Below are 25,929 nucleotides of genomic sequence, written 5' to 3'. Positions count from 1 at the left end.
CCCTGGGAGGCTGAGCAGTCGGTGTGGGGTCACCCTTGCTTCCAGAAATATCCCCTCCTGCCAGAGACAGGGTGCTTGGCACTGCCCAAGCGTGGCTTCTCCTTTCATTGTGACTCCTGATAAAACAGCCAAAAACCAATGTACGAATCCCACTGGAACTGGGGACATTGAGAAGGTTTAACTGCAAAATCATTCGGGTTTGCAGGAAGTAAAGGGACACCAAATTTTTAGGTTCATCCCCGTTTGCCTTGAACTCTGAGCAAGATGAAGCAGGTTTAGGAAGGGAGAAGAATTTCTTGGTTAAGGAATGGGACCAAAGGGAACATTGTAAAGGGAGAGGAAAGAAGCCACTGAAGCAGTGAGATGTGTGGTTGGGATGTTGCTGCTGTGGCCTGGGTGTCCTGGGTGGGTGGTTTGGTGCCTTGGGGGTTGGTTTTGGCTCTCTATTGGCACCATCACACCGGGTGCAGCAGGGATTTGTGTTGCTGCTGAGCCTCTGCCGCCACCACATCTCCACTTCTGCTTTCGTTTTCTGCTCTAATTTAAGGTGTCTCACTGCTTTGGCATCTCCCTCGGGTGCCTCAACCTAAATGAACTGTTCTGAAATTCAGCCAGGAGACCTTTCTTCTGCATATGGGCCATCCTGGAGTACTGATGGGGATTTTTCATCTCCATCCAAGCTTATCATTCCTTTTGAGCAAGTTCATTTGAATTGACACGACAAACATGGTTGAAGATGTCCCTGCTCAATGCAGGAGGGTTGGACCAGATGACCTTCAAAGGTCTCTTCCCACCCAAATCATTCCATGACCACTGTAACACTTGCAAATCTCACTGTTCATGCCTTAGAGGTTCAATTCTTTTGGATAAAACTAAATTCAGAGAAATTTTGCACCTCCTGTCTTCCCTGCACCAATACCTGGGTCCATAAATGTGTGTTTTAGGCACCACCACCTCCCGCACTTGCACACAAGGTTCTTTGAGCTGGGCTGCTGTAGATGATTAAGTGGCAATAATGTTTCTCTCCCATCAGCAAACAGTGGGAAGAGAAAAACACGGTGAGCACGGAAGAGAAAGATGAGAAAAGGAGAGGGTTGAGTGTTCTGTAGGTGGTGAAACAACCTGGCATGTGCAGTGAAAACTGAGGTGCTGAGCTTCTCCCTGGATATTCCCCCTGTCTGGGCCGTGGTGGCCACCACCGATGTGTTACCCTTGATGTCACCAAGGTGTTATTTCAGGGATCCAGCAGCACGAGGCTCTTTGCTCCTGCAGGAGAAAAATCTGGAGAGCTCTTGTGCTGATGGGTTCGGAGGAATCAGGGAAATGTGTTTGAATTGGGTATTTCTCTATCAGATTTCATAAGTTTATCTGGAATTTCTGCCCCACGTGGTGTGACATGACGTGCTGGTGATGGATAAATCCAGGCTGTCTTGAGGAAACCAAGCCTGAGGATTGGGAACAGGGAGAAACTCACTATTTTTGTAGTCCTTCGCCGGGTTATGGGATGTTATAATAAACCCAGTGAACTTTGCTTCCAGAATTGCCCCTTTTGCAGCCTCAAGGCTGACACTGATCTCTGTTTTTTTTTCCAAATCATTCGATATTTGGCAAACTCTGTCCGTGATTCCAGGCTTTAGCTGTCACAGATTATTTATGCCGGGTATGGATGCTTCCAGAGCACAGTTTATTTTGGACTTTTTCCACGTGTTGCTCGCGCTGAAAGTGAAAATACTGAGATTGGGCTTTCTGAATGTGTGTTAAACCGTGGCCAACTAGTAAAAGATCACACAGAATGGAAAAATCAATCACTGTTTACAAATTTAGGGGCTGCACAAAACCCAATTGACCATTGAAATTTTAGTCTTTCTTTTAGTCGACCTGCTCCTAATCAGATGATTATTGTCATTTTTATCAGGGCCTCTGAGCTCCTTGGAAATATTCATTTATTTTGGTATGTAGGAGGACACAAGGCCCCATCTGTACCTGTGTTTGCAGATCCTATTATTCATGTCTCCAGTAGAATTATGGTAGTGGAGTAAAACTGAGCAAAATCAGCATCCAGGGTTAATTTGAGTAAGAATCTTCATTCAAACAAAGTGGAAAAGGCTATAGAACATATTAGACTGAAAATATATGATGAGAGGGCTGAAGCCCCTCTGCTCTGGAGCCAGGATGGGAGAGCTGGAAGTGTTCAACTGGAGAAGAGAAGCTCCAGGAAGACCTGAGAGCCCCTTCCAGTGCCTGAAGGGGCTCCAAGAGAGCTGGAGAGGGACTTGGGCCTGGAGGGAGAGGCCAAGGGGGAATGGCTTCCCACTGTTGGAGGGCAGGGTTAGATGGGATATTGGGAAGGAATTGTTGGGTATGAGGGTGGTGAGGCTCTGGCCCAGGTTGACCAGAGCAGCTGTGGCTGCCCCATCCCTGGAAGTGTTGAAGGCCAGGTTGGATGGGGCTTGGAGCAACCTGGGATAGTGGAAGGTGTCCCTGCCCATGGCAAGAGGTGGAATGAGGTGATCTTTAAGGTCCCTTCCAACCCAAACCATCCCATGATTACATATTGACTTAAAATGCCGTAAATGTTCCCTTTCAAAGGTCTGTGAGACCATAAATTTTTGTTCCTGGGAGTTTGCAATACACAAAATGTATAAATGACCAAAATGGGGCATCATTTTTGTATCTTCCCATTTAAATGTAAACACAGAGCGACACAAAAGCCCTTAATTAAACCAGTGCAGAGAGTCCTGGGTGGCAAAATACAAACTCTGTGTTGTTCTTTTCATGTTCCTATTTAATTTTTGATGCCCAAGCACAAAAATATTAATAATTTTTAAAGTCATACAAAAGCTAATATGACATCCTGCTCAGACAGTTGTCTTTAGGAGAGCCTGCCATATGCTAATTACCTAATTATGCATCTCTCATTGCAATGTTTTCTCCCAAATCCTTCGGGAAGGCCGAGTGTCTGCAGGAGGTGCTGATGCTGAGCAGGGCTGGGCTCATGTGCAGCAGTGGTTGGGAGACCACAAGTAATTAACTTCATTAACGCTGCTTTGACCTCACACAATACCCCAAGCCATGTTTGGGGTTGTTACCACTAAACCCTGTGGCACCTCTGGGATTTATAAGGCTTGAATTGACACCCCTTTGCTTTCTGACCTTGCCAAATTTGTTAGTCATTAGTGGCAGCTTCTGGTGTGTGAGTGGTTTTGAGGGGGGGGGGATTTGGCTCCTCTTTGTTCCTGGAGTTCCTGGGGCTTTGAGCATCTCCAGGGGGGTCACGCTTGGCTCGTGATCCTGCTGGATTCCAGTTGTTTGGATGCAGAAGGCACAGATGTTTGTTGTTACACTGATTCCATGCAGAATAAACATCTCTAGAGACGCGAGGAAAGCGTTTGGGTGGGTGGGGTAGAGTGGCCTGATGCTTTATAGCGTATTTATGGAGTGTGCAGGAGGGAGGAGGGAAGGTCCGTTTACTCAAGGTAACCAACTTCAAGCCCTGTTTGCACTTCCCACGTGAGTCTTGGATACGCTCTGATAACACCAATAAAAATAGCCAACCCTCCTGGCCTAAGCTTTGAAGTAAAATCTCGGTGAGGAATTATCGAGCTTAAGTTTGCTGGGGTTTTTTCCCCCCTCCTTCTTGAGGAAAAGCTCTGGAGCTGCAGAGCTCCACAAAGCCCAACCCAGCACTTGACTGACATCATCCCTATTGCATCTGGGCCTGTAGTAAGGCCATAGGAAAGCAGCTGGAACGCTTTCCGGAGTATAATGTATGTCCTACTCCCAAGCAGTGCGCCGTGAATCCCTGCCAGATGGATCGCGCTGGGACACATCCACTGCCCGGCTGTGAGGAGCGCGTGGCTGGGGATAATATACTGCATGAAATATTGCAGGGGCAGGCAGTACAACAGGAAAGCTGTACTCGTTTGAGGGCCTCAGAAATGAAACACAGCTCCAAATCCCAGCCTCGCAGTGGATGTGGAAGGTGAGGGTGGCTGTGCTTGAATTGAAGGTCCTGGGTCTGGGACCTTGGGGAGGATCGCAAGGACAGGGCAACCAGTGAAATGCTTCCTCTGAATACTCTTCCCAGCACTGAGTATCTAAAGTTCCCTAAACCTGTGGTGGGTTTTTTGACCTCATGTTTTTTTGACCCTTCTTGAGTGTTTTGTTGATGCCATGAGGGAAGAACTGTCAGAGTTGTGAAGTCCTGCTCCAGTGGGGCAGTGCTCAAAGAAAGCTCAACATTAGGATAATGTTCGGATGTGCATCATGTAAACTGTAATCTGTATTGAGTCACTTGATGGCCCAGATCCTGGCTCTGAGGGTCTGGCATTTCTCTGCAGTTCCCTTTTGTCTTTATACTGGGATAACTCTTTGGCATCTCCTGGGGCAGTTTGGAGCTTTAGAACTGATTGATGGAGAGCTGAGACCCATTACCTCTGGATTTACTTTCATTTGGGGCTGCTGCTGGGCTGTCATCTTCTTGTAGTGAGGAAGTTCGAGGAATCAGCTGCTCATTTGGTGTTCCAGCACCAGAGGTTTGTGTTCTGTGGGTTTTAAGCAGTACAAGAGAAATAAAAAGTGTGACTGTAGGAGGGAGGTGGCTGTAACATTTCATACCTGGTGCCAGATATGGAAAGGGGGACTTGGTAGGGGGAAAGTGCTGCTGTTTGAATCCTGATGGGTTCAAAATCTCTTGGAGAGGAAGAAAAAGGAGTTTATCTACTCCTCACCAGCACAGGACCATGGAAAAATGTATCTGAGGAAAGAGACAGGTCCATAGGGTAAGGTGATGGTCATTTTATCTCAGGAGCCAAAATTTGAGGGTGCTGTGCCCATGAATTGATTCAACGGGGTGTCTGTTTTATTCAACGGGGTGTTTGTTTTATTCTGTGTACAATACACTGAAAATCAGAGGGTCTTTTTGAATCTTTGATGCTTCAGATTTGGGGCAAAATCAGCAAAAACTTGAGGTGCTGTGGGAGTTCCGTGTGAGTAGAGCCTGTGCTGTGGGCAGTGTTCGGGTGTTCAATACCTTAATTTATTACAGCTTTGGGGTACGAAAACCCTGCTCTCCTTCCAGATACCAGTTGGGAATCACCGTTTGCTTTCTTTAAGGCGATTGGCATCATTACTTGAGTTGCTCTGTTGCATCTCCTGGTGCATGTTGGCAGCTTTTTGAGGTGCTGAACCACCTGATCTGTTTTTATTTTGCCCCCTTTAGCATTGCTGACATGATGACCTGACAAGACCCGGGACGGCCCTGACTATGCAGCGCGGGTACTGATGGGACAGGATCCAATATGAGTGTGAATGATGCTGGAGGAAGACGACGCTTCGAGGAGAGCGAGTTCACGCTGCACATCTACCCCGGGAGCATCGCCGAGGGGACCATCTACTGCCCCATCACCGCCCGCAAAACCTCCACGGCCGCCGAGGTCATCGAGTCCCTCATCAACAAACTCCAGCTGGACAAGACAAAATGCTACGTGCTGGCCGAGGTGAAGGAGTTCGGAGGGGAGGAATGGATCCTCAACCCCACAGACTGCCCGGTCCAGCGCATGATGCTGTGGCCGCGCATGGCCCTGGAGAACCGCATCAGCGGCGAGGATTATCGCTTCCTGCTGCGGGAGAAGAACCTGGACGGCTCCATCCACTACGGGAGCCTCCAGTCCTGGCTGCGGGTGACGGAGGAGCGGCGCCGGATGGTGGAGCGCGGCTTCCTCCCGCAGCCGCAGCAGAAGGACTACGATGACCTGTGCGGGCTGCCCGACCTGAACGAGAAGACGCTCCTGGAGAACCTCAGGAACCGCTTCAAGCAGGAGAAAATCTACACCTACGTGGGCAGCATCCTCATCGTTATCAATCCCTTCAAGTTCCTACCTATTTATAACCCCAAGTATGTCAAGATGTACGACAACCACCAGCTGGGCAAGCTGGAGCCCCACATCTACGCCGTGGCGGACGTGGCGTACCACGCCATGCTCCAGCGCAGGAAGAACCAGTGCATCGTGATCTCGGGAGAGAGCGGCTCGGGGAAGACACAGAGCACCAACTTCCTCATTCATCACCTCACCGCCCTCAGCCAGAAGGGATTTGCCAGCGGAGTAGAACAGATTATTCTTGGAGCTGGCCCAGTGCTTGAGGTAAGATGGAAACAACGGGAGCGTGGAAATGTTTTAGCGGCGAAAAAAACCCAAACCCGAGCAGTTGGGAGTTTGTTATGACACTGCTCTGGGATTATCTGCTGAATACTGATAGCAAAGTTCCAACTTTGCATTAGCAATGGGAGAAGGCTGTGTTTCTGCCTATAGACTCCTACCTGCTTCCAGAAAAAAGAGGAAAAACAAGGCCAGCAAATGGCTTTCTGCCAAATTTATCGGTGATTGGTTTTCACTCGAGTGTTTCTTAACGCTGGTGATTTCTCAGTGTGAAAATGAGAATTATTGGTAGCCATTCTTTATAGTAATTGAAAAGAGAATACATTGCACGGTGTATTGATGGTGTTGTATTTATGGAGTTTCTGTGCACTCAGCTCCTTCCATCCCTTCCCCAGCTCAATGGCAACTTTCATGGTCAAAACTGTATTTTCTAATCATTAGTGCTTGATTTGGCTGGTGCAACTGGTTCCCTTATGAGGACTTTTCCTGCGTGTTAGAACTGGGCCCTCAGTTTTGCAGATCTAAAACTCTGAAGAAGGATGCAAATCTTTATTAGTTAACTTGCCTTGAGTTTGCCCTGTAACTCTTTGACATGGTTTTCCTTGGAATTGCCAGCTTTGCTTGTTGAAGAGTTTTGTTGATGAAAGCCCACCTGCACGTGGGTGACGTGGGATCAGCCTCAGCCCTGCTGTGGGCCTTGCAAGGTGCAGGGAGGTGGTTTGTTGGCTGTGTCCTCTTCTCTTAAAAGTGGCTTTGACTAAAGCAGAGTGAAACTCGTGGATTTGGGGGCATCTGTGTTGTATTTTGAAAGGGCTTTTTTGGCAGTTGTAGACAAAGGTGTCTACTCTCTATGATTGTATCCCATTAATGAGCCTGAGGACTTGGATCAGTGTCAACTGCCAGCAGAAAACTGGGAATCAGAGGAAGGACTAGTGGTCGTGGATGTCTCAGCTAAGGATAAGCAAACAGCTCCATTTTGCAAAGCCAACAGGTTTTGATTCCTCTTTCCACCTCAGGTGGAATAGGCTGAGCTAATTTAATCTGGAGTTAGCAAAGGTGTTTGAGATGGGCTTTGCCCTGAAAAGCAGCAAAGCTGCTAAAACTGAAGGTAAAGAAATTGAAAAGGCTTTTTATGTGGGACAGTCTGCAGGAAAATGTGTGTTAATTCTTTTAGAGCACCCAGGCAAGAGGACTCCATGTCCTTACACTCACAGTGCTTCTCCTGGTGTTGTCCAAGAGATTGTGGAGCTGTTTCTTGCTGGAGTCAATGAGTAAATATCAGAGCAGGCTCCCACAGTCTGCAATTAATGGTGGTTACTGCGGTGACCCGAGGAGGTGACCACATTAATTTGGAAAACCAGTATGAAAACTATTGCATTCCACCTGCAATCCTGTTATTCCACCTCCAGTCCTGTTATTTCTTTGAAACACTTTCATGCTGGTTGGTGTTTTGTTGTGCTCATTAACATATCATGTTGGACCAAGGTCACTTTATAGTTCTCTTTAGCAGTGTCAGAGGGAGCATCTCTGTCTAGGTTAGATTTGCAGAGGTGGAGAAGGAGATCTCCATGAAAGAGGAGGTAGAAGGAAGTTTGGAGAATTGTTTTTTTTTGCTTAGATTCTACTTTTTTCAGGAATAGGTTGTCCACTTGGGTTGAGAGAGGCAGCACAAATGGTTCACTGGTAATGCTGCTTTGGAGGTGGCCTCTCACTTCTTCTGGGGACTGTTCACTGAATGAATTACAGAGTGGTTTGTGTTGGAAGGGACCTCAAAGCCCATCCAGTTCCACCCCCTGCCCTGGGCAGGAACACCTTCCACTAGCCCAGGTTGCTCCAAGCCCTGTCCAACCTGGCCTTGGACGCTTGCAGGGATGGGGCAGCCACAGCTTCTCTGGGCAACCTGTGCCAGGGCCTCCCCACCCTCACAGGGAAGAATTTCTTCTGAATTTTTCATCTTCTTTTCCTTTAAACAGCACCTTTGTAGTTTCTCAGTTCCCTTTCTACCAGATAAGGTTGCTCCAAGCCCCTCCAGCCTGGCAGGTTGGTGTGTTGGGATGAGGTGGAGGGCAGAGATGCACTCAGTGCACTCACCCACTCAGCCTCTTTGCTCTACTGTCACAAGATCCACAGCTGTTTTCAAGGAAAAAAAAGATCTGAATCATATCTGTTCTTTTCTTTGCTGTTGGAACATAAGTTTGCATTCCTTTGCTCCGGCAGCTGGATGGCTGCTCTGGGGCTTCTGCTGCTTCCAGGGCTCTTGGAGAAAGTGAGGGTAATCCAGAATTCCTTCTGCTCTGCCAGCACCATCCCAAAGAGTTACAAATCAGGCAGGCTGGAAGATAAAGTGGGCATACTTCTGCTTTTCCTTCCCTTCCTAAAATTCCTTAAGGAAGAGCTCTTCAGAGCGGAGCTTTGGGTTGCATTACCCTGCAAACCATTTGCAGATTTGACCTTGTGATTTGGGGTTGAAATTTTTCTTTTCTCTGGAAGCTTAAAGGCCAAACTTGTGTATTTTAATTTTTTTTCCTGTTTTCCTTCATTCTCCTCCTCTCCTCCAGACACCTTCTTCGATCCCTTTGTTTTTCCTCTACATATCTAAGATTAGATTATATTCAGCTCAGGTTTGTCTTTCAGGAGGCAGCGACATCTTCGTGCTGCAACTCCTGATTTAGGGAATGGGGCAACTAAGAACTTCCTTGGACCTGTTAATCTCTTTCCCTGCTTTCAAAGTGTCCGTGGTAGGACAAGAACCTCCTGTTCCTGGGAATGCCATTGCTGTCATGCTCACACGGAAGCGGAGCAAAATTGAGAGTGATTTATTTTTTTCTGCAGCTTTGCTGTTTTCCTAATTTACCTTTTTTGAACAGCTTCAGGCTATTGTTTGAGATTTTTTTTTTTCCATGAGATTCCTGTGAGCCTTTTCCAAATTAGACTTTTAGGGCTGGCTGTCAAGACAAGCTGCTGCTGCCATTTAAACACGGTGACATCGTCCAAAGTCGCACGTGGTTTGAGGCATGTACTGAGACCAAGTGTGTCCTTTTAAAGTCCATCTGATGTAAATCCTGTGGATTTTCTTTTTCCTACGCTGGGATTTAATAGGAAAAATTTTTTCTAGTGGTGCTCCTTGAAATGGAGCACCATGGTTGGAGTGGTGGATATGGTTACAATATGCTTTTTTGGGTGATAAATGTTATTATAAAATATTTATGTGTTTATATATTATTTGTCATAAATTTTATTCCTTAAATATCACACTTATGTTTCCAGTAACAAGGTTCAAATTTGTTTAAAAATGGGTGATATTTTTTCTACTTTTCCCCATTTTCTTACAAAGCCCATGAGGGGCTGGAGTGTGTCCAGAGAAGTGAATGGAGCTGGAGAAGAGTCTGGAGCACCAGGAGCAGTTGAGGGAGCTGGGGGGGCTCAACCTGGAGAAAAGGAGGCTCGGGGGGGACCTTCTTGCTCTCTCCAACTCCCTGACAGGAGGGGGGAGCCAGGTGGGGGTCGGGCTCTGCTCCCAAGGAACAAGGACAGGAGGAGAGGAAATGGCCTCAAGTTGTGCCAGGGGAGGTTTAGGTTGGATGTTGGGGAAAATTTCTTCGCACTGGAAGAGATGGGAATGCCCATCCCTGGAAGTGTTCAAGGTCAGGTTGGAGAGGTTGAACAACCTGGTCTAGGGGAAGGTGTCCCTGCCCATGGCAGGGAGGTTAAATCAGAGGACCTTTGAACGTCCCTTCCAATCCAAAGGATTCCATGATTCAAACAGTGCTGTCCTGAAGAACTGTGATTTAGCCACAGGGATATTTTGCTCTATAAGTAGGGAATTTGTTGACGTGGACTTAGGACAGTGTTTGAAGACCTTTTTTTCTCTTTAATTAGATTAGCTAGAAACATCCAGATGAACTTTATATTGGAATCCCAGCTGTTTGCCTGGACTATAACCCTTAGGAGTGAGATGTGGGTGTGTCCCTCTGCACCAGTGCAGCCCGTGAGCATCCTCCTCCATCCTCCTGGGCCACACTTCAGCTTTCCTGGGGAGCTGGGAAAGCAAGTTCATTTATTACATCTTGGTAATTTTTTTTTCTTTCAATTCTCAGCAAAAATGCAGAAGTAGGAAACTTCTCCCTGGCTCAGGCGTTCCCAAAGGTCACTGGGCAGGTATGGGATGAGCCTTGATGTAAAGCATTGTTTTATCCAGATTCTTTTATCATCCGTCCCTTTCCCAACGTCTCGTTTGTCCCGGGGGTGCAGCCACAGCAGCTCCACACACCGAGTGTGTTCCCCGAGCAGCTGATTATTTACCTTTTCAAACATCCCACTCACATCTCTCAGCTGCTTTAAAAATAAAATTAAACAGCCGACAGGCCGAGGGAGCTGCCCCTGCCCCTCACTGCTGATGTGTGTCTGCAGCATCTCTGCTGGAAAAAAAAGGGAATTGATTGCTTGAATTGCTTTGGAAAAATTGCAGCCAGGTTTTTTTAGAGACAGCACCGCTCTTTGCATTCCCGGTGGGTGGGGGTTTGCACGGGAACCTTGGGAACAGCAGCTGGAATTGCTTTTGGATTTCTGGAGTGGTGTTGCGCAATCTGGGTGTTTAGCTCGTGCGGGGAAGTCAGGGCTGCAACCTGAAAGTGTAGAGGAATAAAAGCCCTTGTTTGTTCTTATTTCTTTAATCCTGATTCTCGGGTTGTTAGAGGAGAATGTAGGCAGCACCTCAAAGGGACTGAATGTTATTCTCTAGGACGTTGTGGTCGTGCCCAGCCTCTTCCAGCTGAATCCAGCTCCGGCAGCAGCAGCTGGAGCTCCGGCCCCTGAGAGGTGGGATGGGAACGGCCCGGCGCTGCCGGGATTGCAGTGGATGCTGCTGAATGTTTCCAGAGCCAGACAAAGAGCCATTGAGAGGAGTTAAAAAAATCAATTAACTGGAAGGATCAGGCGTGTCCTGGACTTCCAGTGTATTCTGGTGGCACTGGACAACACAGAGATGCCAAAGCTCAGTGTGCAGCATCCTCTGCTGCTTCTCCTACGTGTGGTTATCCCAGATAGCACCAGCTCCACTGGCAGATCCCACCCTCTTAACTCCCATGGAGCCAGGAGAAGGGGATACACTCTTCATATAGGATTTATGGTGCTGTTGCCTGTGAGAAAAGACATTTGCAAGTGGCTCATATTCATATTTTTACCTGGAACAGCATTAATGGGCTGTAAACTTTGAGTATATTCCCTTTTAATCCTGTTCCTGCTTGAAACAGTATTAATGGGAAATAAAAATATCAGTCGATTCACATTTTTACCCCCCACTTAGAACAGTATTAATGGGAGGTAACCAAATTCCATTAAAATGGCCTTTACAAAAGAAAATAGGTTGTGTGACTCAGTCACGATGTTCAGTTTCCAATACACTGATTCTTTAAGTCATTAGATTTTATCCTGTGGCTTTGGAGGTTTAATATAAAAAAAAATGGATTTTATGAAGAGGAGAGGGAAGATTCATTCTTCTGCTTGTGACTCTTTTTGATTATTTTTAACCTCTAACACCTGCTGTTCTCCTTGCTCTCCTCTTCAAGTTTGGGGTAGGTGTTGGTGCAACAGCCAGGAGTTTTTCCCGTTGCGTTCTTCCCTCCCCAGTGGCTGGAAAGGTTTGAGAGGGAGATTATCCAGCTGATGCCTAATGTGGGAAGAATTCGTGCAGGCAGTGACACAAAGGGCTCCCACAGCAAGGCTCAGGCACCAACTGCTTTTCCTCAGCGCCTGCAAAATGCTGTTATTCTTCAGCTGGGGAGATTTGACACTTTCAGGCTCTGTATCAAACAGCGACTTGTTCATCCCTTTCTCTGACGCTGAATTATTCAATATTTTCACTTCAGACTCTCCCTGCCACAGCCAGATGGGCTGTATCAGTGGCTGAGTTTTATATTATTTTTCATTATTTGCTATCTTCAGCAAATATTTCTTCACTCCAAAGTCCAGTGTGTTGCTCTTCAATGACACAAACTGTTTTTTCTTCCCTGAGATGGATTTGTTATTAAAGCAGGTTTCTACGAAGCTGCTTTTTCTCCACCCTTAAGAATTAGCATCTATTTTGTTTCCAGGAGGGAAATGCTAAATAAACCCTGCCTTTGCTGGGTGGAGCACTCACCTTACAAGATATCCAGACTTTATGGCCCCCTAAATATCAGGATCTGTGGATATCCAGGCTCTATAAATATTTATGTATCTATACAGTGTAATCCCGACTATGACCCACAGGGACCAAGTGTTCATGCAAACCCAGATGATGCTCAGCATTATGTGGTATTAGAAAACAATTTACTTTCTTTAAAACATTTTTTTAATATCTTTCACTGTCCTATTGCCCCAGTGTATCTTTTATTTGGGTTTGTAGTCAGCTTTTTAGGTAAAACTTGGATATCAGGCTGCACATTGAATCAACCATAAAGGAAGGGATGATTTTCTGAATCCTTATTTTTTCTCTCTCAAATCTGTCTCTCAATATGTTTATCAAATACTGTGATGATAATGTAGCACTGATAAATAATGTTTTTGATCAGATTGTGCTGTTACTGTGCAGTGAGGCTTCCGTGAGGACTTAATAACCCAGACAAGGACTTTTTATCCCTAATGTTAATACAGCACCGTGTTTTTCTAGTCACGGAATGAGAAGTTAATGCTGTAGCAGGGATTTTGTTTCTTTCCCCCCCCTTCCCTTCTCCCAGTCAAAATACAGATTTTTTTCGGTTTCCAGGATCATTTACTGAGACCCTTTTGACTTTTTTCGTGGCTGGGGAGCCTGTATTGGATTTGACACGGCGGGTTGGGTGCTGGGGGGGTGCCAGGTGGGTGCTGTGCTGCAGCCTGGTCGCCCTTGCTGGGGAACAGAAGGGCCCGAGAACAAGGAGCCTTTGTTGGACTGGGACTACACCCAGCTCCGGGGGGGGGGCAGTTGGCAAATTTGGGCTTTCTAATGGTTCGTGCTGTGCCCGTGGGCTTTCCAGGCACAAACCCTGAGTGCTGTCCCCTGAACTACTCTGCCCCAGGAGCAAATCCCTCTCCTGGCTGCTCCATGACAAGGTAACAGTGGATTATTGAGCTCCAGAATTCAAACAAAGTGTTTCCCAAGGCAACAAAAGAAATTTTGTGACTCTGCCCTCTGTGTGTGTGCCCCCTCCTTATTTATAGCACTGAAATTGCTATTTACAACAGAAAAATTGTTGTTGTCACTTATTTTATACAGTGGAGAGACAGAGAAAATGTGGTTAGTTATGGAAGAGGATCATCTGGTCCCCCTTCCCTGCTCCAGCACCTGGTGGTGTTGGATCATAGGTTGGACTTGATGATCCCAAAGGTCTTTTCCAGGTCTTATCTGTAATTCTGTGATAACCAAACCCTGCAGTGATGCAATATGTGCATCTTATTTCCCACCTCTGCTACAGCGTTTTCTTTGTGGTCCCAGTGATTACCAGATATAAACAAGTTTAACCTCCTGCTTTGACCCAGTGGCTTTGCCAAATTCAGCAGGAATCAATGGAGAGAAGGGAGGCTACGTAGGGAGGCAGAGCTGCCCCTATTGGTTCACCCTCCAAGGTTAAATAGTCTATAGAGGTTAAGTTAAAGCTCATCCTCCCCGAAGCCCACAGTTGCGCAAGTTGGCAAATAAAATCATTGTTTGCCATGTTTGCCGAAAGGATCCGCCCTAACGGCACCACCAGACCGGGACTTGCTTTTCTTCGCTTAATTGAGATGGATGAGGATAAAGGTCCTGCCAGACAGTTGAGACTGTGGCTTTGTCACAGGGATTGGGGATCTGGGCTCTCACGGGCAGAGGGAAGATGAAAGGACAGGCAGAACCTGAAGAGTTTAAAGCAGTGGGGACGTTTTGCAGATCACTTATTTTGAGACATAAAAAGCATAAAACCCAAATTATGTCTGTTTTGCATCAGTGTGAGCCACAAAAATGTTCTCTGCCGGGGTGATTGGTGTCCCCCTGTCGCTGTTTGCTCCCGGGAAGCCTTGTGGTGTCAGGAAGTACCACTTGTGTTGGAGAGAAGAGCCCTGGGAAGCGAGGTCCTCCTGCTTTGCCCACAGGGATGGCTGTGCTGGATGAAGGATCCACCTCATCCCATCCCTGCCAGGACGCTGGGCAGGGGGCAGCTTCCCTGCCAGCCTCACCACTTGCAGGCATCTGGAGCTCAGGGATCTCCTAAATCGATGTCATCTCCAGCTGGATGGAGGTTTGTGGGGTCAACGTGCCTGGAAGGAAAGCCAGAGTAGGGGAAAGATGGGACAATATTGAGTGAGATTCAAAATAATTACACATTTAGCACAGCACAAGACAAATCAGGGTCATTGGCTCTTATGGAAACAATTATTTGTAGTTAAAAAAAAAAAATATATATATATATCTAAAAAGGGAAAGTTCAGCAATTTCTGGCCATAATGCAATTAAAAAAAAAATCTGAATTTTTTTGCCACCACTGTCCAAATCTGCACTATCCTTGTTTGGTAGGAGGAAAGAAGAACAAAGGAATGGGATTCCTGTACCCTGACATTGTGGTAGAGATCAAAGATTTACTGATTGTCCCTAAACAGGCAGATTTACTTATGGTTTTTAATCAGGAGAAAAATCTTGGCTGAGGAGGGAGAGCAAAGGAGAATGAAAGCATGTGGATGAAATGCTTACATCCAAGAGAAAGGCAAAATGTTTGTACTTTAATTTGCTTTGTCATCAAGGAAATTGGAATTTTTGGGGAGAAATGACAGGTTTGGGGAGCAAAGGTTTGGTGTGGTGAGTCGGGTGGGAGCTGTATCCCGAATATTCCAAAGCAGAGCAGATCTAATCTCTCCAGACTTCAGCGAAGCATCTGACATGCTTGGAGAATAAACAAGAAAGAAATACAGGGAGAAACAAATGAAAAAGAGACAAAGCAGATTTAATAACATGACATCTTTTTTTGAGGAATTACCGATTTCTGGGAATTCCAGATGTTCTAATACAGACTGGGAGCTGTGAGGGGTGGGGCTGAGCCTCTCCTGTGGGAAGTTTGACTGAGGGTTTTCTTCTTATATCTTACAGACATCCCTGGGAAGTTGAATTATCCTTTAACTAAGGAGATTGTCCTTAAGAGTAGAAAATTCCATAGTTTTTTTGTGGAGTGGACTGTGCTGAACCAGAGATTTGGAGTTGTCTCCTTAAAACAACCATCTCTACAAGTATCCACTTCTTCATCCGAAGGGAACTTCACAAACGTTGGGAATACACTTTTATGGTTTAGTTTAAGGCTCTGCAAAGCGTGGAGTTGGAAGTGTTGGAGTTTGTGTCCCGGGCTCCGGCCGGGGGCTGGCGATGCTTGAGGAATGTGTGTGAGTTATTAGGCTGAACTCGGTGTTTCTGGGCCAGAGTGTTCCTGGTATTTGGAGGCCTCTGGGATAGAGGTAACTTTGCCAACAGTCCATAAATTTGAGCCAGGCCTTTTTACCTTAGTCAGGGAATTCACACTGAGCTTTCCTCAGGCCGGGATTCGTGGTGATCCAATCCCGGTGCGGTGCCAGGCCCAGCCGCGGGGTTGTTGGTGTTCCGGCACTCGCTCTCTGGGCCGTCGCATTCCCAATCCATCGGTTCCCTCTGTGCCACCTCACTGCTGGAGCTGTTAACCGGGAGGGGATGGATGTGGATAGTCAGCCTAGAATAGTCTCTCTGCTTTCCTCTGCTCTCTGTGGGCACTGTGATGGCACCGGGAATGGCACCAGGATGCGTATTCCAGGGAGAATGATAATGAGGAATTCAGTTTAATTCCTCCAAAGAGCAGCTGGAGGAAAACCTGGGATGGAGTTTGGTGAGTTTATGGACATTTCATACACAAGAACACACAGAAAAGGGCATTTCAGGGGGCAGAACCAAGTCCTAAATTATATAATAATAATAATAGCAATAATAATAATAACAATAATAACAACAATAATTATTAATAATATATCAATAATAACAGCAATAATACACACACAAACATGCATTGCAAGTGTCATATAAAAGTTTTAAATAATCATAATTAATAATAATAACTACTCTGTAATATTAATATATTGTAATAATAATGATGATGATGATGATGATAATTCTTTGAATACACACACAGATCTGCATTGCAAATGCCAGATAAAAGTCCAAAATAATAAATGTGTAATAATGTCAGTAATAATAATAATAATAATAATGTCAATACCTGCTCTAATAATGTACGTAATGTAATATTAATTATATGAATGCACACACAAATGTGCATTGCAGGTGTCACATAAAAGTAAAAAAAATATGTAATAATAAAAATAATGTCTCCTATAATAATAATGAATGTTAATATCTGCTATAATAATAATAATATATGTAATATGTTATTAATTCTATGAATACACACACAAATGCATTGCAGGTGTCACATAAAAGTCCAAAATAATATCTATATCCAACATAAGATCTATGGAAATAATCATCATACAATAGCATGTGGTATTTTGCAGGTGTTGTGGGATTATATGCGTGATATATCTGCACAAACACACACAAATCTGCATTGCAGGTGTCACATAAAATCCCAAGTAATATATATATTATAATATCTACCGTGATAATATATGTAATATAATAATATATTTGTAATGTAATTTTATATATATACACACACTAATCTGCATTGCAAGTGTCACATAAAAGTCCAAAGTAATACAAAGTCCAAAGTAATACATAAAATAATAATATCTCCTATAATAATATATGTAGTGCAATATTAATATGATTATATACACATGCCCAAACAAGTGTGTATTGCGGTGTCATATAGAAGTTCAAAATAACAGATATATAATAATATTTACTGTATTAATATATGTAGTGTAATACTAATATAATAGTATTACATACACCCAGAAAAATCTGCCTTGCTGGTGACACCTAAAAATCCAAATTAATATATATTAATATGTGCTATAATAATTTATGTATTATTAATACATCTATATTCTTATACATACAGAAAAATTTGCATTGCTGGTGTCATAGAAATTCAAAATTATATATATATATATTAATAATATATATTATAATAGCAACCGTAGCAATAATAATAATACCACCAAAAAATCTGCATTTCAGGTGTCATGTGGAATCCCCCAAATAATTAATCAAGTAAAAAGCTTTATTGTAACTTCATTGTCAAGCTCTAACCCACGTAAACCCTTTGTGCTCTGGAAAAGCACAGCTGGGATGGACACCTCAGTTATTTTGGGGAGTGTTTAGCACTGGGAATTTGTGCAATATGTTAATTAGTGCATGTGTTAATGAAAGGTAAGGTGTGTTAATTGTATGTTATGTCAAATAACTGGAGATGCTGCTCCAGTATTTGGGCATATCACTGGGAGGTGAAATTTATATTTATTTAATTGATTCATTCAGTTTTAAAGGAATTCCAGTGAATCCCTTGGAACAGCAGCTGCTCAGCACTGGGATGAGGATGATCTGGAATTCCCAGCGGTGCTGGCAGGGGACGTGTTGCCGGGCAGGAATATTTGTGGAGCAAATACAGCACAAGGCTTGTTTTCCCCCTTTCCCTTCCTTTTTTTTCCTGCTAATGGAAGCATGGAAGGAGCTGCTCCTGCATCCTCTTGACTGCCGCTGGATGTTTGCTTTAAACCTGAATATTCTATTGGACAAGTGTTGGATTAGCATTAAATGGGGAAATAATGGGAAAAAAATTGTGGAGAGAGCACAGACCTTCCGAGTCCTTTGTAACCTGTGAAATCTGAGTAAGAGTTCCCTGTGGTGCTCACCTGCCGTTCCAGCTGCCCGTGCAAATGGCCAGTCCGGTCTAAATTCACCTAGAATTTACTTTTACTCCCCATTTTTGCATCATGTGGCTGCTTAAAATGATGGATAACCCAAGCCCTGCTGCTCCGCTTGTGCGGACCAGGATCCACCTTCCTTTCTGCAGTGGAATTTCCCAAACTGCCTCATGTCCGTGGGCACGAAGTCCTTTGCTTCTTGCATGTTCTCAGCCTAACAAGTGGTCATCCAAGAGCTGTTAAGCCTGGATTAATCCTGGGCTTGGGCTGCTCCAGGGGGGATTACAGAGCGTAATCTTGGCATTAACGCCAGGAGATGGGAGCGGAGCTTCCCAAAGTGCTCACACAGCACAAAGAAACGGCGCTGGCGCCTTCGGCCTCACGTGCTGCTTTGGGCTGTGGGGGACACAACGGAGCCTTCTGGAATTACATCCCAATTGGAATATTTGTAATAACAGAGATGCAGTCTAAATAACGTCCTGCAGAAGGGAATTACGTGGGTAATGAATGGGTGCGACCTGCCTGGTGATGTCCCGGGTTTTTCTTCCTGGCTCGTGCGGCCCTTCCCTCTCTCCAACATCTGGTTTTCATCTGCTCCAGGAAAGCCAAATAATTTCAATGAAGCTGAGAGAAAACACGCTTTTAAAAAAACCCCAACGTATTGGTGTTAGCCTGGGTTTCTGCTGGGGTTAATGATTGGATTTATCGGGTTATGGACAGAGTGGATGCTCCCTTGGATGGGTGAGTTGTTGCGTTGTCTGATGGACAAGGCAATTACGGCTCAGTGAGGGCTGAGTGACATGTTCTTCCTGCAATGATAAAGAACATCAGTTGGGGTTACTCTGAATTTTGGTGCATCCTCTCAGCAGAGCAGTGAGGCACAGGGGGGATGGGAACAGCCTTGGTTCGGTGGGACTGGCCGTGATTCCTTGAGGATCAAGGATGCAGGAATATCTGCGTCTCATTATCCTACAACAGACGTGTTTCCTAAACTGCCAACTACTGGATATATTGAAAGCAAAAAAATACGTAATATAAATAGGAACCAGATTAATTAAAAACCTTGCTGTGTAACATATGAGATATACAAACATCAAAGCAATATATACGCGAGATATAGAAATATTAAATAAAAATACCTTATTTTCTTTATATCCGCCCCTCTAAATCTGAATAAGGTTGTCACTGGGGCTGATTTTAAAGCTCAGCCTAGCGTGGCTCAACGCCTGCCTAATCACCCCCACATTAGCAGCCCCCCCTTGACTAAGTTTTTTAATTGCACTTTATTGATTGTGGGGCTTTTAAAGACGTCTGTGAGCTCTTGGCATTTGTGCTGCTCCTGTGGCATCAACCCCGGCAGCGGGACCTCCAGGAACACTCAGGCTTTTTGCTTTCCATTTAGGCTGCAAAACTGTTGTGGGCCATTAGATGGTCTGCCCTCGGTGGGCTTTTGGTGCTGTGAAAGCTTCATTAAGATACAATTACGAGTAAGCAAAATATTTCTGCTTTTATGTATCAATTGCGTCTGTTCGGCGGGAGAAATGGAGCTGGGAGGAGCTTTTGGAATAACTAGGACGTCTCACCTCCTGGCTTAAGGCATAAAAGCAAATATTGAAGGAGCCCTAAGTTTGTATTTTGATTTAATGGTTTTAATTTTTAAATTGCTTTACGGTTATCGAGTCGTAAGATCTTCACCACTAATTTTTCCGAAGAGTTTAATTAAGGTTTGAGCTTTCAACTGGAAATTCAAAAAGGAAAATAGGTTTGGAATTACTGTTGAGTAAAAAGTAGAATAGGTTCGAGTTGATGCTTTGAGGATTTATTAAGTTTATGCTTTGAAAGAAGACACTGTGTTTCATGGAACCAAGGAATGGGTTGGGTTGGGAGGATTCCCATTTGTTTGACTTGATTCAAACCACAATTGATTTGACTTCATCCCCCGATTGCCAGATCCACACTTGAATTTCTTAGGAGCCCAGTTCCTCCGGCCCATTGGGACAGAGCGCTTCCATTGCTCAGAGAGTCTTCAGGAGAGGTTGTGGTGCTTTATTTTTTGCTCCTGTTTTCTTCCTTGCCATCGAATCAGCTCGGTTTAATTTTGTGCATCTTGCTGGGGCAGTGCCAGGGCTGGGGTAAAGAGGATGAGAAAGGTGAAATTCTGTGAGTCAGGACCTAAATGTGTGGATAATTCCATGGGGGTATTTCCCCACCTCTTTCTACCTCTCACCTGAGTTATCTTTGATGTGTTTGTTTTCTAAAGTGGCACTGGAAGAATTGCAAATGCAGTTATTTTTTTTTAGGCTGGCTCAGGATCTTGATATTGGGAATAGGATCCTTCCTGTTGGGAATAGGATCCTCCATATATTTGTGTGCTGCATCCCAGGATCTTGATCCAGTTGGAAATAGGATGCCCCATGTATTTGTGCTGCATCCCAGGGAGCAGCAGAGTATAGGTGGGAACCTCTTAAGGTGATGTTGGTGCTCAGCATCACTTGTTGTCAAACTTTGATTTTGGAGCTCATTAGCACCAATTCCATCCTTTTTTTCCCCTCTTTTTTTGTACAGTCCCCGATATTGTGGGATTTTTTTTTTCCCTACCTTCTTTCAATTCCCACCTGGGTTTTAATTCTTACAGTAACTTTAGCCTGGTGAGTTTTCAGTAGCTCCCCTGGTCCTGGATGTCATCCAAAGGGAGCAGGAGCAGTGAAAAGGAGATGAGCGGGGTAAGGCCTCGGGAATTGGATGCCGGAGCCGGGTGACCGAAGCCTTCCTGCTGAAATCTGGCCAGCACGAGGTAGGACAATCATGCTGCTGTTTTCCTCGGGAGTTATAAACAAGAGGATGAGGCTCAGCAAGAGAAAGAAAGGTTTCTTTCTGTGGTTTCCTTTTTGTCAGTGCTTCGGTTTCCTTTGCCACCCTCCTGAGCTGCAGGCAGAGCTGTCTGGAGGAGAAATGCTGTTTGCACACGAGTTTCATTTTTGAATGGAGTGTTTCACTTGCTGATTAAGGTCAGTGAAGAAACACATTTAATACCTTTGCTTTAAAGAGGCAAACAAACCCCTCCTTAGCTCCCACTGATGGGGTTTTTGGGGGGGGGGGTTATAAAGCTGCTGTGAGTGAGCCAGCAGGAGCAGCATCCCCATCTTTCCCACTGGGATAAACAGACGCACTCCAGCAATTCCTGCTACATCCTGCCTGCATTTTGTAGTGCAAAAAGGAAACAGAATCATGTGAATTTATTATTTAAACTTTCTTATCATCCCAAAGGCAGCCAGAGTGGCTGGGCCCCTTCCTCCAACCCCACTTCCAGGGTGAGGGGTACTTTATTGTTTAAGGGAGGGATCTTTCAGCCCTATCCCCATAAAATCTTTCCAAATCCCTCCAGGTGATATTTGTGGAGATATTTAGACTCTACAATGACCACTGGAGCAATGGTGTCCTTGGTGTTCTCAGCAGCCTCAGGTTTGGGTGGTGTATGATGAGATTGTTGTCTGACAGCAGGGACTTTATAGCTCCACGTATGGAATAAAGGCTTTGGAAGTGGTTAATGGAGAAAGTGAGATCTGGATCTCAGACACCTCCCAGTCTGATTCCTCCACACACACATGCTCGATGAGTTGGATTAAAATCATGGAAACCATGATCTCTGTAGTTCTGCCTCGTGAAGGGAGATCCAAGGCATCAAAACTGTGGGTTTGGATGTGAATTTGTCTGTTGTTCTTTATTGAGAACACAAAAATTCCCTGTTGGCTCAGTCATTGTGCAGTCTCATTGACCCTCAGGAAGCTCTGTGTCAGTTAAGGCTGATGTTTGTCGTGGCTGGAGAGCTGGGGTTGTGCCTTTGGGCCTGGTTCTGCCCTCGGTCCTGCAGGCAGGGATGCTCCGGTGTTCCATCCTCCATCCCGGAGCAAGTGCCGGAGCGCCGACAGCTCCTTTCCTTGCAAATAATTGCTGGTTCTCAGTTCGTTTCTACAAACCAAGTGTCATTAGTGCTGACCCCCTCTTCATTCTGATGTGCTGCTGTGTGTCAGGTCACCGCTCGCTTCCCAATAATAGCTGGGAATGTGGTTTTATTTCGGCTATAAATTATGTATCACTGCTCAGCACAGGGAGTGCTTGTTTTCCCCCTTCCTTTTCACATCCCTGGGCTCCTCTGCTTAAAGATCCTTTTCTCTCGTTGGGTTCAACTGATGAATCTCTTCCTAAATTCAGAATACACAGTGTGAATTTGTCCTTGAGTTTGTCTCAGCCTGGCAGAGGAGTTGTACTCAAATCCTGGCTGGGTTTTCCAGCTATTCCGGTTCGGCTGGTTAAAGATACTGTTACATTTGGCTACAAAATTTCCCACCTCCCTCTGTGTCCCATCGCAGCTCCTTTGATACCGACAACAGCTTGTGATTATAGTTTATGTGCTGTATATTTAGTTACAGCAGAGTTACCGAAAGGCTTAAACAGGCTGTGGTGATTGTTCAAAGGCTGAATGAAGAAATGCTGGTCTGGATTTTACTGTTGTAAAGCTTTCGGGTTTCTACGAGGGGAGTTGTAAACCCTTTGTTTAGTTACTCCATGATGGAGAGGGAACATGTCAGCTGAGTGTGGTCAGGGTAGAGGGTGATCAGGGAGGGTTTGTCAGGCTGGGTGGGGGCGAGGAAACAGAAAAGCTGTTAAAATATACTAGATGTGATTCTGTGAATATCTGTGGAGTGGAAAGCACCATTTCAGGGAAACAGAGGAGAGGGAATTTAAGGAGCGTGTACTCTCACAAAGCTTTGAAATTAATTGGATAACGAAGCCTGGTTTGCCTTTGCTCAGGCAGGCAATGCCCCTGGGAATTTTCCAAGTGGATCCGCTGCATTTCTCCCCTGTCACTGTGCCGAGTGTCGCAGCAGAAACTCCTGCACAGCTCCCAGTGCAGCCAATGGAGCAGCGTCTGCCTGCTGGGAGCAGCTCCCGGCTCTCCCTCCAACACACCCTTTCTGCGGAGTATCTTGCACTTGAAATGTGTTGCTGCACATACACTGTCCTGTGTTCTTTGGGAGAGCAGCAAGGTTTGAAATGCTGGTGTTCCCCAAAATATTGTGCACCAAGACTAAAGAGATGGCAAAGTTAAATGCTGTTAAATGCCTTTGGAGGGTTAATTTGTTCTTAGGTGTCCTCAGTGACACGGCATCTTCCTTCCGCTTCCCTTCCCTGCTCTCCTCACGTCTGGGAGCACCTCAGGGTCAGCGCCGTGAAATTTGGAAGACATATTTCAGCTGGTGGGGGGAGATCCCAGGAGGAGGTTGAGTGCACCTCAGATCCTGCTCTAAAAATTGGGCCTGCATTCCTTCCTCTGCTTTGCTCCATTTGGGGTCAATCAATGCCAAGTGGGGGGTTTGGGCAGGCCCTTTGCTCCTTGAAGTCTTACAGAGATATGGGATGTGTATGACGAATGCACAAATTAACACTTGAAGTGTTGTTAAAAAATCCTGCACCTTAATGGAAGATACAACCTCAAACTACATTTCCTAATATCTGCATGGAAACCCCTGGGATTGAACCAAGGGGCTTCCCAGTCCCCACTTCATGATCTCTCTTGCTTGGCCAAGGTGGATGATGAAGAGCTGCTGCTCATCTTCATGCAGGGAGAAGGAGCAGCGAGGGCTCTGCATCCTTGGAATGCAAACACGTCCGTGCTGGCACACCAACAAATGGCTTTGGTTGGACTCCTGCCATTTCCAAAAAGCTGGAGAAGATGCTCCCAACACACCATCACAACCACTTGGCATTTTGCAAAGCCAGCCTGGGAAAAGGTGGACAGCAGAAAAATCCCTGTGTTGGCTTTGACAGTGTTTTCTGCGGCGTGGAAAGTTGGAATATAAAATCTCCCCACATTTCCCTTCATTTCATTAATTCAGGGCTTTCTTTCTCTGCTGGATTTCCTTGCCTTTAGGAACCCAAAGCTGTTCTCAGAAATCCCGGCCTTGGCAGCAGAGAAGAACATCGCACAAAGCTAAAGAGGTGGTTTTGGCAGGGTGGCCCTGGAAGTGAAAGCTCCTTCCCTGCCTGGAGCCCTCTCTCCTGACAGACGGAATTCCAGGGCTGTGCCCGTCTCGTGCCGTGGGGCATCGGCTGTTCCCACTGCAGCTGCTCCTTTCTCTGGTGTCAGATTTACCCCCAGCTGAGTAACCTGTGCCAGTTTAGAGTTTAGTCTCCATCATGACCCCAAGGAAACCCACACTGAATCCCTCTGGGAAGGTGACAGGTGGGATCTGTGGGATTGTCCTCTTTTACTGAAAATAGACTTTAATCACTTGCATCCTCTCCTAAGAGAAATACCTGATAGGAAAACGTTGATTTTTTGAGACTTTTTGCTCCCTAAAAATAACCAGTGACAGCTGTTCTTTTTCCTGGCACTTATCAAATATTCTGGGCCCTGATAAGAGAATTAAGTTTTTTCAATGAGATTTATTATGATCCAATGAGATAATAATTTTTTCAGTGCTCCACATCAGTCTGGCTCCTGCAGGTGTTGTGGAAAGTCAGTTGTGTGAGGAGCAGCTGAGGGAGCTGGGGGGCCCCAGCCTGGAGAAAAGGAGGCTCAGGGGGGACCTTCTTGCTCTCTGCAACTCCCTGACAGGAGGGGGGAACTGGGGGAGAGGGTTGGGCTCTGTTCCCAGGGAACAAGGGACGAGAGGAAACAACCTCAGGCTGTGCCAGGGGAGTTTCAGGTTGGACATCAGGAGGAATTTCTTCCTGGAAAGGGATGTCAGGCATTGGAAGGGGCTGCCTGGGGAGGTGGTGGAATCCCCATCCCTGGAGGTGTTCAAGGAATGACTGGACGTGGCACTGAGTGCTCTGGGCTGGGGGACAAGACGGGGATTTGGCACAGGGTAGACTCAGTGACCTTGGAGGGGTTTTCCCAGCTCAATGATCCTGTGATTCTGTGATCCCAATACTTCCTAATAAGCATTTTTAAGCGTGCAAGTAAGGGGAAAAGGTATTTTTGGGGATCCTTTGGACATCTGAAGCTGCCTACGGCTACTGGAATGTTGCACTGCTGGAAAACATGAGCGCGGCAGCGCTGCCGCGGTGTGAGTGAGTCCTCTGAACCGTGGATGAGGCACAGAAACTTGATGCTGCTGCTCAATAGCGCTTGAAATTCTGGAATTGCGTCAAGAAGAGTTGCAGATTATTTATATAATCCCCCAGAAAAGCAGGGAAGGGCTGGAGACGTGTGTATTCCCATTTAACCTCGTCCTCCTTCGTGCCATATTTTACGTGGCAGAAAACAAACGTGGGTCTGATCGTGTTGATTTAGGGGCAGAGCTCTGATTTTATTGGGTTTTATTTTTTGGAGGGGAGGGCGACTGGGTGTTGTTTTTTGGCCGTAAGCAGCAGAAAGTGGCTGAGGTCTGAGAGGAAGGAGAGCAGGGCAGGAGCCAAGGCGGGGCTCGGGTTTCAGTGGTATGTTTTGGTTGCTGCTAACGTGTTTTTGTTTTTCTTCATTACACATATTTCTCCTGGGAAAAGCAGGAAAAACTCTGTGTGTCAAATATACATCAGGGCTCCGAGCCTCTGCTAAGAGGTTCCAGATGGGGAGGCGTTACGGGAGGGACACTTTCTCCTGCCTTTCGGTTTGTGGCATTAATTTTGGTGACAAACTGCAGGAAAACTTGAATCAAGACCAGAGCAAGCAGTGAATGCTTCTTTCTTTTTTTTTTTATGAGCATTTTTTGGGCTATCCAAGAATGCAATAGGAAGTTGAAACTTCTTTTCCAAACATTTATGGCCCCACGTCGAATCATTATATTAAAAAAAAAAGGAAAAAAACCCTAGAGTTTTGAAGGGACCTTGAGAGGCCTCCTCCAGGGGCTGGGGAGTGGCCAAGCCCAGATCCCTCTCCCTGGATTAGAGGGTGATGGTTGGTGAGAAGGGGGTGGAAGCTGGTGAAGATGCC

At 45.6% G+C, this 25,929-nt stretch overlaps 1 protein-coding gene across 7 annotated transcripts in view; it reads left to right on the top strand.

Annotated features, from left to right (window-relative positions):
• The window catches only part of MYO9A (myosin IXA), a 168,893-nt gene that overhangs the window by 24,582 nt on the left and 118,382 nt on the right, over positions 1-25,929 (top strand). For 5 of the 7 annotated variants that reach the window (XM_027698007.1, XM_027698010.1, XM_027698012.1 and 2 more), the window contains exon 2: positions 5,222-6,143. In XM_027698007.1, coding sequence (XP_027553808.1) covers positions 5,301-6,143 — 843 coding nt within the window. In that variant the 5' untranslated portion in view covers positions 5,222-5,300. Of the gene's footprint in view, positions 1-5,221; positions 6,144-25,929 lie in introns of those variants that run through there. The other 2 variants (XM_027698006.1, XM_027698009.1) reach the window with 1 other exon arrangement.

This window comes from Neopelma chrysocephalum, unplaced genomic scaffold, assembly GCF_003984885.1.
Source record: "Neopelma chrysocephalum unplaced genomic scaffold, ASM398488v2 Primary Assembly neopelma1_124, whole genome shotgun sequence".
NCBI lineage: Eukaryota > Metazoa > Chordata > Aves > Passeriformes > Pipridae > Neopelma > Neopelma chrysocephalum.
The sequence above is the reverse complement of the archived record's forward strand: the minus strand, read 5'-3'. Positions and strand labels throughout refer to the sequence as shown.